This window comes from Oratosquilla oratoria, chromosome 6 (assembly GCF_046742065.1).
Source record: "Oratosquilla oratoria isolate Oo_2021 chromosome 6, ASM4674206v1, whole genome shotgun sequence".
NCBI classification, from domain to species: domain Eukaryota; kingdom Metazoa; phylum Arthropoda; class Malacostraca; order Stomatopoda; family Squillidae; genus Oratosquilla; species Oratosquilla oratoria.
In genome coordinates this window covers 18,618,349-18,630,848 of record NC_134782.1, presented here as the reverse complement: position 1 = coordinate 18,630,848, position 12,500 = coordinate 18,618,349, and the positions used below count along the sequence as shown (strand labels likewise).

The window sequence follows — 12,500 nt, the reverse complement described above, 5'->3', positions numbered from 1 at the left end:
AGTGTGAATGACGTCAGTGCAGGGCAGAATCGTCTGCGGCGGCGGCGTCCGCCACAAGACGACAGCCCTGCCGCTGCTGGCTGGCTGGGGTCGATTTTAATCTCTGTCTAATGATGCTCGCGGCACCGCGGGACCGCTGGAGGCATCAGTGGCGGTAAGCGTCAAAGAGAGAGAGAGACAGAGAGAGAGAGAGAGAGAGAGGGAGAGGGAGGTAGAGGTATGTAGAGTCAGAGGTAGAGGTATGTAGAGTCAGAGGTAGAGGTATGTAGAGTCAGAGGTAGAGGTATGTAGAGTCAGAGGTAGAGGTATGTAGAGGTAGAGGTATGTAGAGTCAGAGGTAGAGGTATGTAGAGGTAGAGGTATGTAGATGGAGAGAGGGAGAGGCATGTAGAGGGAGAGAGGGAGAGGTATATAGATACGTAAAGAGGTAGAGGTAGAAAGGTAGAGAGGTAAAAAGGTAGAAATGTTGAGGTAGAGAGGTAGAAAGGTAGAGAGGGGGAGATAGAGGTAGAGGTAGATAGTTAGATACCTAGAGGTAGAGAAGTAGATGCATAGAGAGGTAGACAGGTAGAGAGAGGTAGAAGTAGAGAGAGGTAGAGGTATAAACAGAGTTAGAGTTAAAGGTAGAGGTATAAACAGTTAGAGGTAGAGTCAAAGGTAGAGGTATAAACAGTTAGAGGTAGAGTTAGAAGTAGAAAGGTAGAGAAGGAGAGATAGAGGTGGAGGTAGATAGGTAGATACCTAGAGGTAGAGAAGTAGATGTATAGAGAGGTAGAGGTAGAGAGAGGTAAACAGGTAGAGAGAGGTAGAGGTATAAACAGTTAGAGGTAGAGTTAGAGGTAGAGGTATAAACAGTTAGAGGTAGAGTCAGAGGTAGAGGTATAAACAGTTAGAGGTAGAATTAGAAGTAGAGAGGTAGAGAGAGAAGCAGAGAGGTAAAGAGGTAGATTTAGAGGTAGAGAGGTAAGGGTGGAGAGGTAGATTTAGAGGTAGAGAGGTAAGGGTAGAGAGGTAGATTTAGAGGTAGAGAGGTGGGTAGAGAGGTAGAGGTCGAAAAAGGTACAGGTCGAAAAAGGTAGATGTCGGAGGAGGTAGAGGTCGGAAGAGGTAGAGGTCGGAAGAGGTAGAGGTCGGAAGAGGTAGAGGTCGGAAGAGGTAGAGGGAGAGAGAGAAGAAGAGAGAGGTAGAGGTAGAAAGGTAGAGATAGAGTTAGAGAGGTAGAGGTCGAGAGAGGTAGAGTAGTAGAAGGTAGAGTGTTAGAGAAGTAGAGGTAGAGGTAGAAATGGACAGAGGGAGATAAAGAAAGAAAGAGAATGGTAGAGGTAGAGAGGGGGCAGAGTGAGGGTTAGAGGTAAAGAGAGGTACAGAAAGAAAGTGGTAGAGAGAGGTATATAGAGGTAGAGATAGAGGTAGAAGTAGAGAGTTAGAGGTAGAGGTATATATAGAGGTAGAGGTAGAGAGGAGGTAGCGGTAGAGAGAGGTAGAAAGGAAGGTAGAGATAGAGGTAGAGGTAGAGTGAGAGGTAGATTTAGAGAGGGGTAGAGTGAGAGGCAGAGGTAGAGAGGTAAAGGTAGAGAGAGGTAGGTAGAGAGGTAGAGAGAAGTAAAGAGGTAGAGAGAGAGGTAGATTTAGAGAGAGGTAGAGGTAGAGGTAGGGAGCTAGATTTAGAGGTAGAGAGTTAATGGTAGAGAAATAGAGAGAAGCAAAGAGAGGTAGAGGTAGAGAGAGGTAGATTTAGAGGTAGAGAGGGAGGTAGATTTAGAGGTAGAGAGGTAATGGTAGAGAGGTAGAGATAAGCAGAGAGATGTAGAGGTAGAGGTAAAGAGGGAGGTAGAGAGGTAGAGGTTGAAAAAGAGGGAGAGGTAGGAGAGAAGCAGAGAGGTCGAGAGAGGTAGAGTCAGGTAGAGTTAGAGGTAGAGAGTGGTAGAAGGTAGAGAGAATGTTAGGTCTCGTGCACACAAACCAGGTTTCTCAGAAAGTGTTAGTAAGGTAATTAAATAGATCTGTTCTAAGAAAGAAAGTGTGTTAGGAATACTCCTCACGACCTGTCCTTACATCGTCACACATCGGTTCTCACTCCTTCGCCTCACCTCTTCTCGGCGTCTTACGATCTTACTGACCCCCAAGTGGCCCCATGGGACAACTCGCATCTACCCAGCTGCGACGCGACCCAGAACTTCCTTGAGGCCCACGGGTGGGACAAAGCCTCCTTGAGGGAATCACTGGTGGGACCTCAGGATGACTAATCAGCGCTAGGGTCTGCCTCATGATCATCACACAAAGCCAGCACGTGACCTAACACTGGATTTATTGAGGAACGCCTACCCTCTCTCTTCGTGAGTCACCAGCGTCAGAACGTTTTAACTCCGCCTTCCCTCGCCTCACTGCAATTAGGAGCACGGGTCATGACATGCTCGTGTATATAAGGGATAGGTCAATGCCCGAAGATGCAGATAGCCTCGGAGGAGCATACGTGAGCACAGCTCGTTACTTCTTGCTTTCTTGCCTCCACCCTACCATCACCACCGCTTTTGCTCCCTCGCAAGCAGATCGCCCGGAGAGACGACTTGAAACACAGTCGTCACTTCCCTCGCCGTCTTATCCCCCCCCCACTGGCGCTCAACATTTTATTGATAAATAACCAACTCTATATCCACCAGAGTTTGCCTTCAACCAGCCTAACATTTGACGGCCCAACGTGGGGCAGACCGCCAGCATAGCATTCGGCACCCAACGTGGGGCAGACTACCAGCCTAACATTGTGTGTCTGGAGGACAGAGTTTGTTCTAAGGTAACTATTAAATTTCTTGTTTAGATGTATTAAACATTCGTTGACCTTTGTCAAATTTATTTTTCCAACAATAGGGTACTTACAGTGCGTAAACTAAGAGTAGGCGTGCGGGCGTGCGTGTGTATGTGTGTGTGCTTTTTATTTTATCAAATTTTTATTCATTTATTCATTTATTTATCTTTATATATATATATATATATATATATATATACATATATATATATATGTATGTATATGTATATATATATACATTATACACATATAGTTCTTGGCTTTTTTAAGGTAAAATGAAACTCGTTCTTGATTTACTCTTCTTATTACTTACAACCTCCATGACGTCACAAATCCTCCTAAGCACATACGTACAACTTACACATAGCAAAAGTACATACAGAGAAAATACATAACAATATATACATCTCTTTATACGTGTCAATATATATATATAATATCTATATAAATGTATAATTTGAAAGATATGCTATAAGGATATAATGAGGTTTCATCCCTCAGATGTTGGTACTATGTGCTGGGAATAACACTGAGAAATATAATCAGAAAATAAAATGAACGAGAAAAGTATGAATAATGTAATGGGAAGCAAGCCTATGAAGAAACTGAATAGAGAGAGGAAGAGAGAGGAAGAGAGGGAGAGGGAGAGAGGAAGAGGGAAAGAGGGGGAGGGAGAAGGAGAATGGGGGAGGGAGGGGGAGGGGGAGGGAGAAGGAGGGGAAGGAGAGAGGGGGAGGGAGAGGGAGAGAGGGGAAGAGAGAGAGAGGGTAAGGAGAGGGAGAGATGGGGAGGGAGAGAGAGAGGGGGGAAGAGAGAGGGGAAGAGAGAGAGAAGGGGAGGCAGAGGGAGAGAGAGGGAGAGAGAAGGGGAGGGAGAAGGAGAGAGGGGGAGGGAGAGAGAGAGAAGAGGAGGGAGAGGGAGAGAGGAGAGGGAGAGAGATAGAAGGGGAGGGAGAGGGAGAGAGGGGAGGGAGAGGGAGAGAAGGGGAGGGAGAGAGGGGGAGGGAGAGGGAGAGAGGGGGAGGGAGAGGGAGAGAGGGGGAGGGAGAGAGAAAGGGGGAAGGAGAGAGAGAGAAGGGGAGGGAGAGAGAGAGGGGGAGGGAGAGAGGGGAGGGAGAGAGAGAGAGGGGGAGGGAGAGAGAGAGAAGGGGAGGGAGAGAGAGAGAGAGAGAGAAGGGGAGGGAGAGGGAGAGAGAGAAGGGGAGGGAGAAAGATACGTCACAATGAACGCAAGAAAAATGAGAAAAATTAAATGTCTGAAGGGTAGGAAGACTTGAGGAACCTTCACACAGAACAAAAAAAAAAATGTGATTTGACTCAGCGAGATGAGTGATGCAGCCCTTTGTTCCTCAAGAGGATGAGTATGTCCCTTACTCGGTTTGTTCTAACATCCAACTATTCTCTTTAGACTACTTTAGACTAAACTAGTTGCTGGTGACTTTTACTAGCCCCAGAAGTCCGTGCACCCAGGGCAAAGGTGCCTAGTGTGAAGGCTACTTGTAGCTTGACACAGTATTCCTACAAGATCTCCCTCTCATATGTAAACAAAGATGGCGGAAGGAGAAAGAGCACAGGAAGTGGGAAAATGCAAAATGTAAACAAAGCAACAAAACAGAAGATTATCGCTTGAACCCTCGTGTCATGGACGTGTCATAAAACTGGGTCAAAAGGGTAAAGAAATAAGGATTGATGAAAACGAATCGGAAATTGACAAAAGTCTAACATGCTGTAAAGGAAAACGTGATGTTCTAGGTCCAGAGACATACGTTGCCTTCAAAAAAGAAATAAAACAAAAAATTATGATATCCAAGGTAATGTTGCAAATCGTAATGACAGACAGAATGAAAAGTGAAAATGGGAAGAGCAATGTTAGAAATGAGAATAGCGTCGTCGTAGGAGAGGGTGGGGGAAAATAGGATAATCTCGTACGATAAAAAAAAAAAAATTCGGAGCAAAACAAAAGGCATATATGTGGTCAGTGAAGAAGACAAATGCAAGAGAATAAAGACACCGGTGAGTGAAGGCACGATACATTTTGGATTTTTTTTTCTTCCATTTTTTTCTTATATATATATCCATCATTTTCTCGAGTTCTCTTGCATTTACAAGGGTATAGTCTGTTTCACAGGAAGATGTCTATCAATGTCAATCTCTCGCAATTGTCAGATTTCGTGCATCTGATTATAAATAGCAAGGCTGTTCTTGTAAAGCACTGCAATACGTTCCGATTGTTTGTTTTTTCAAAAACACTTTCAGCATGTCATAAATAGCAAAACTATATCCGGTACTATTGATAAGCACATATCATTAGAAAACACTAATGTATTGTAACTGATTTTTTTTATATAAATACGAACACAATTGAGGTGAGTGTGAACGGACTGAATTGGGACAATTATCAGATGAGTTGCCATCGATCATTATTATATATGCATATATATTTTTTTAATCTTTGTCCTTTTTTTACTACGAGCTTTTGCATAGGGTAATTTTCACAAACCCATGGAGTAGTTCTTAGCTGAGGGGTGACATCAAATCACAGGATTTGCTTTTTTAAATCACTCTACTACACCAAGCCACGGTTGCGGCTTCAAACAACCAAAAGGTTCACCAGCAATGGCGACTATTACATCTAATCCAGCTGCCGCCAGGTGATTTTATTCAGTTGAGGGGTTAAGTACTGGCCGTGTATAGTGCCCACCATAGTGTTTTGCACTCTACTGACATGATTAGCACCTTGTTCATTACTGAAGAGTGATTATGTATGAAATTTCCATTATGTAGCACCATACATCTTATGAATCCTGTCCAAATCACACCCTGTATGTTCTCAGAATGTATTATTTGTTTCCCATAAATGTATAAAGATTAGATGGCTGCCTAAAGAGTCTCCATATCTACCTTCTGGATGGACCCTCTGTTGGAAAACCAAGGTCAAGAAGCTAATTTTTTCAACCGACATAACGGTCACTGATGACGTCATGTCGCAGATCTGTTTGAAATTATTCCGTTACCCACAATCAAATTTCTTTTTTAATCTTCTGGATTATATACCGTATCTTGTTGCATTGAATGCTTGCTAGAGTTTTCACAAATGTATTATAACGCAATGCAAAATGTTGTATCAAGCTTGAGCTTTGCTCTACAAGATACAGATTTCTACAGAAGCCCATTCACAGACTCTTGACTTTAAAACAGTGAACAAAGATACATTTTTCTATGTATCTATACATCTCTTCGGTGATGGTTGTGGAGCAGGGAAGGGACACAAGCAGCTGCCTGTACAGTACTCTGTCGATCTCCTAGTAACGTTGCTTTGGGCGGGATTGGGTAATGTTTTGTTCCATCCAACTGTCCAGGAGTCTTTGTAGGCCATGTTCACACTAGCGGTTTGAACCTCGCGGAAACTACAGCGGTACGACATACTTAAGGGAAAACTGCGTGCTTATATGTGAACGCCTCCAATGATGTACACTGTAATTGAATCGCGGTGGTTCAAGTTGCTAGTGTGAACAGGGCCACTGTGTCCATATAGGCCTTGGCGACCAAGTATGAGTGTAATAAGGCAAAAGTTAATTCGTATCGTTATTTACAATGTTGAATAGTGAGAAGGTTTGTTGCGTGCAATCCCAAATGCTTTATCTTCAGTCCTCAAGCGGGCTTATTCCACACAAACCACGAAACGGTGCTGTTGCTTCCTTCACCGCATCACGCAAGGTCACCGCTTCAGTGACCTTACGTGTGCGAGTTATGACCTCACTGTTTGAGTTGTGACGTCACTGATCCAGTTGACATCATATGCATCAGGTATCAGGCTGACATCAGATATCAAAACAGTCCATAGCCGAAACATGAGATTATGACGTCACCATTTATGACGTCACTGGTCGATTTGTGACGTCAATGGTTGAGTGATGACGTCATATACTGGGCATTTTGTGTGTGTCGTTAAACCCAGCGTTAGAGATATGTGTACAGTGAGTTCTTATTTGAGTTCTTTCTCTTATGGTTTGCAAACAAACCAGAGGAAAGATGATTCGAAGCGTTTCTGATATATCGAAAATAATATAATTTCTATTCTACTTTCCCCTCCTAAAGAAGAAAAAAATAAATAATATAAGGTCCTCTGGTTTCTTTCTTCATCTTCCTGTTCATCTTGTACTGTTGCTGTCGGTCTCCTTCTCCCTCCTCTTCTTCTTCTTTCTCCTCCTCTTCCTTGGCTCCAGGATGAAACGTATGAAGACACATCTCGAAAGCATCTTCGACCTCTAGAAGCTTTCTTCAAGACTCCAAGAACCATCTGAAGAAGGCATCGTAGAAGCAGACGGTCTGAGGTGGCCACCGCAAGTCCCGGTCACCACTTCGAGCAGCCTCACGCACCCCTCCTCCTTCCCATGCCCCCCCCCACTCCTCCTCCATCACCTCTCTCCCCCTCCCACCACCGCCCCACTGCCTCCTCTGCTAGGGGCGTCTCCTATCTGGTCGAATAGTCGTGATAGTTGGGCGGTTGCCTGTAGAGCTGAGAGTTGATCTGCGCGGGCGTCGGGTAGGGTGGCGGGTAGACGGGCGAGGTGCGGGCGTAGGGTGACGCCCTTGCCTTCACGCCCCCGTAGTTGTAAGCCCCGTACATGGGGCCATAGCTACACACGTCGGCTGCGTAAGGTTGGTTCAGAGGGGCGCACTGGCTAGGATCTCCTCCGACGGTAGGTACGGGCGGACCCCCGCCCCCGGTGACGGGACCTCCGCGGGAAACGGGCGTGCCGAGGGCGTGGGAGTGCTGGAGGGAGGTCGCCGTGCCCTGGAGGATCCCTGTGGGGTTCATGGTCGCGCCGCCCATCATCCTCGAGACGAGGCTGCTGCTGGTGTCCCCCTCGCATTCATCTGAAACGAGAGGAGGAGGGAAGGTAGTCAGTGGCATATACGAGTACATAGTATCCTTAACATCAACAAATCTGTTACAAGAGGTTTCGAAGACAAAACATGCCGATAGGAGGCCTTTTGGTTTATAACGAGGTCAGATACAGAAGAAAAAGACAAAAGACAAAAATACACAAAAGGAAGACCCCCCCAAAAAAAAACGGGAAAAACAAAAGCAAACGCCTCATCATATTCTTTGCGTTCATTCCGTAGCATCTGCGGAAGTTTATTCCCTTCACTGACTACACCATTGGCTAAACTGCTTCTATATTGACACCAGACTTACTTTCTCTTCATGAAAAAGGGCAGATTCATTTGGAATCTTCTCTACTTGGTTCCGGGTGGAGGATATTATCAAATAGCTCCACCTTCCCCTTTCCTTTAATATATGCCCCAAACTGACATTCCTACAAAGCTTAAGGCGCTACCGAAAGCGTACTGGTCTCGCATTAGCTTAGTTGTGGGTTTGAATCCCGCACTTCTTTCCAATTCCCAGCAGTGACAATTAGTTAACTGCCCCAACAGTCCTTAAAGTGCGTAATAGGGCAAAGTTTCGGCCGCAGTTACTCAGCGCCTCCTGGCGTAGGCCTCTCATCTTCATCCGCTACTTAACAACTTTGACGTAAAGTCATTTTCTTTTGGGTATTCCTGTTACTCATGAGATGATTTTTTTTTTTTTTTATTCTATTTTTTTTTTTTTTTTAGGGGAACTCTTCATCTATCGACTGGGCTACCACATAGTTGAATAAAATCGCCTGGCGTCAGCCGTTAGCCCCCGCTCTCTGGTACGTAAGGAATTAAACGAAATAGAATTAAACCGTAGTAATTTGTTTTTGACTGCATTTCACCATTCTGAGCGATTGTAAATGCTGTTCACACGAGTATTTTTTGGCACCAAGTTCCCATTTTTTTTTTCGGGAAAAAGCTGCCGAGAAAAGGGGGAACTTGGTGCCGAAACATTGATTGTATGAACCGCGCTCTATAGCCACAAGTGCACGGGAACTTTACACTCCAGCTGCGCATTGTTCTCAGACGTTTGAACCACCAGGATTCCTGAAGGAAGAGACGAGGGTGAGATGATGAAGCGAAGAACTCGGGGCTTCTCCCACGGTACCTCATCAATAACCCTCCTCCTCCCTCTTCTCCCTCCTCTTTCTCCTCCTCCTCCTCCTTCTCCTCCTCCTCCTCTTCCGCCTCCAGATACCCGGTTCTCCTGCGTACAACCATCCATCACACGGCGCCGTCGAAGAGCCGCCGGCAAGAGAAAACGGAAATGTAAACAAACTGGGTGAGACCCAGGGAAGCAATCATGACTCGTTTGCTGCAAGGTGAGAACAGTGACCCTGTGTGGATCACACATACGCACACACACATACACACACACACACACACACACACACACACACACACACACACACACACACACACACACACACACACACACACACACACACACACACATGGAGGTCCGGGTTCGAATCCCGTCCAGGGCTAAAATAATTTCAGTATCGCTGCGCTGCGGGGTTGTTACTCCAACTCTCGTGGACGGGGAGTTGGGGGTGTGCGTGCGTGTAAAGTCAGAGCATTACCCATAGATCGGTCATATATGAGCTCTGAGCTTTCTTCCGGGGGGGTAGTTGTCGACCACGAGTCCAACACGTGATCCAAAACCATGGTGAATCACATACACACACACATGTGGACGCGAGTACAGTTCTCAGACCGACATTAATTATATAGGCTCAACCTTATTAATCCGACGATTAGGGAAAGTGTTCTAAAGCTGATGGTTCCTAGTTTGCAAGACAGCCGCTAGAACCACTGTGGCGCCACAGTCGACTAACAGTGGTTGAAGCCACTTAATTACATTGAATTACTTATATCTTACCACTACATATGCCTAAGGCCCTGTTCACACTAGCGGTTTCAACCGCAGCAGTTCAATTACATTGTAAGTCGATGGAAGCGTTCATAAACAGAGGTTTTTCCCTGACTATGCGGTACCGCCGCTGTTTCCGCACGGTTCAAATCGCTAGTGTGAACAGGGTCTCAGTTTTGCCGGATTAGTGTTTTTGTTATAGACAATCTCGCGCCGCTGTTGTGCGTGAGACCTGATTGAGGATCAGCTTGTTCAGTATTTGTTATACCCTTAGGCCCTGTTCACACTAGCGGTTTGAACCGCGCGGAAACCGCAGCGGTACCGTACAGTCAAGGAAAAACTGCTAGTTGTGTATGGACGTTTCCAATGACTTACACCGCAAATGACCCGCTGAGGTTCAAACCGCTAGTGTGAACAGTGTCAATTAACTAACGTGGCAGTCACATCACACAGTCACAACATAGTCACATTCAACTTTCTCTGTTTATTTGATCTTATTAGGTCAATCTCCCAAGCAGATAGCCTATCCATCCCCACCACAATCTCCAGACATAATGAATATAATTACAGGAAATTTAGATTTTCAAAATATACATATATATTAAATGTGTTTCGCTATTGAATTCGTATTTGCATTAATGGTGTTTGACTTTATTACACAGTATACTTGCTTCACACAGATGTTCCTATCCATTTGAATAAAATTGTTCGGCGTTAGCCAGAATAAAATACTTAAAGTGATAACTTAATTCTAAAGGGACCTTGTTGTGTAGTCACAGTACCATACTGCGCATTCTGGAAACTCTATTGCGCAATTTGGGAACGACATTGCGCAGCGTGGGGACTACCCTACGCAATGTGGGTACCAAGCTATAGTCTAGTGTAACTACATAACGCAGTCTGGGATCACGCTGCGCAGTCTGGTAACTACAATGCGTAGTTTGGTGACCACATTCCGAAGTTTGGGACCGCAAGGCGCAATTTGGGAACTTCGCTGTATAGTCTACGGCCGGTGTCACACTCTCCGGCGCCGCCGTTGCGGCATGTTGTTGGCTCTAGCAAAGCCAAAGGCATTTGGCTCGAAATGTTAAGATGGTCGTTCGACCAGGGGGAGACGGTGGTCGTTCTACCAAGTTGTGGTTGTCGCCAGGTGATTTTATTACGCTAATTGAACTTGACCATCTTCTGGCCGCGCCCGGCGGCGCCGCACAGTGTGACACCGGCCTACGGATGCGCAGACTGTGGGCCACACTGCACAGTCTGTGGACCACCCTGCGCAGTCTAAGGACCACCCTGGTCTGCACACCTTGCGATAAGGCGGACTCAGTAGGATGAAGTGTAAACACGATAACATGATGAAGGGGGAGGGGGGACTTCAAGATGGATGGCTCCCTACCAAACACCTTGGCCATCATCTTCGCTTTCTTCTTCGCCATCTTCGTCGCCTCCTCCTCCTCCTCCTCCTCCTCCTCCACTTTCTGGTTCTTCTTCATCTTTGTTACCCACGTCTGTCTTCTTCTTCTTCTCCGTCTTGTCATTTTGCCCTCCTCCTCCTCCTTCTTTGCTTTCTTCTACATTTTGGCCTCATCCTCCCTCTCCTCCTCCACCAATAGATTCTTCTCCATCTTTGCCTTCCACGCTCGTCTCCTCCTCCACCTCTTATTTCACCGACTCTTCCTCCTCTTTCTCCTCCTTCGCCTCATCCACCTCCTTCAGATTCTTCCCCAGCTTTGTTCTCCACTTTCGTCTTCTTCTCCATCTCATTCTCATTGTCCTTTAGAACCACCTCTTCCTCCTCCTCCTCCTCTTCCTCCTCCTCTTCCTTTTCCTCCTCCTCCTCCTCCTCGTTTTCTTCCTCCTCCTTATCGTTTTCTTCCTCCTACTCCTCTTCCTTTTCCTCCTCCTCCTCCTCCTTTTCCTCCTCCTCTTCCTTCTCCTCCTCCTCTTCCTTCTCCCCCTCCTCTTCTTCCTCCTCCTCTTCCTCCTGCCTCGCTTCATCATTTCTCCAACTCTGAAACACCAGATCCTCTCAGATATCAAGAATCTAGTCAACAAGACTGCCAGCTTCTAAGGCTATCCGTACACATATGGCAAAGGTGATGTCTTTGACCCCTGTTCTGTCTCTTGACGTAAGCTACAAGTTGGTTCACCTCCGTTCTTCCCCTTTCTCCTCCTCCTCCTCCTCCTCCTCCTCTTCCTCCTCCTCCTCAGTTTATGTCATCCTAACATAAACACCATCACCACAAACATTCCCCAAACCACCATTATCACCACTACTGCTGCCACCACCGCCATCACCACCATCGAAGCCCCTGTAGTACATATGAGTGGTGGCAACTGTACACTTAGCAACAAGGACGGCTTCATAACAGCACCAATAACGAAAATCACGTGATAGTATTGATGATTACGTGATACGTAGTTTCATTCTCTTCCGTAAACAATTTTTTTTTTTCGTTTATCTGCAACTTGCCGTTAGCTGGTACATTTCGAGTAGTGACTAAGATTTATGGAAAAACAAAATAATAAAAAAGGTCACACCTATAACACTCGTGCATTTTATTTATGACTACAAACCCATTGCTTTTAACCTTTGACCTCGAACCTCTACAGCTTTATTGCAGCTCTCTATACCAACACACGGCCTTCTTCGACCATCCACGAAGTGGATTAAATACACAAGACTTGACAAACATCGTCTGATGTATGGGTGACCTGTGACTCCGAAATCTAACGCAATCGTCTTCCTGAAGCTGTGCCTACGTAAGTGTTTATCGTCATTTCTATTTCATGCAATTTGCCAATATCGAAATGGTGAATATTCTAACGACTGATGAAGTCCTGAGATTACCATTACTACTAATAATATTACTATTATCAGTACTACTACTACACCACTATT

The 12,500-nt window shown here is 45.6% G+C and overlaps 1 protein-coding gene across 1 annotated transcript in view; it reads right to left on the bottom strand.

Moving 5' to 3' along the window:
- Positions 1-3,973: 3,973 nt before the first annotated feature.
- The window catches only part of org-1 (T-box transcription factor 1), a 276,894-nt gene continuing 268,367 nt past the window's right edge, over positions 3,974-12,500 (bottom strand). The window contains exon 8 of the mRNA XM_076186541.1: positions 3,974-7,683. Coding sequence (XP_076042656.1) covers positions 7,277-7,683 — 407 coding nt within the window. The 3' untranslated portion in view covers positions 3,974-7,276. The remainder of the gene's footprint in view (positions 7,684-12,500) is intronic.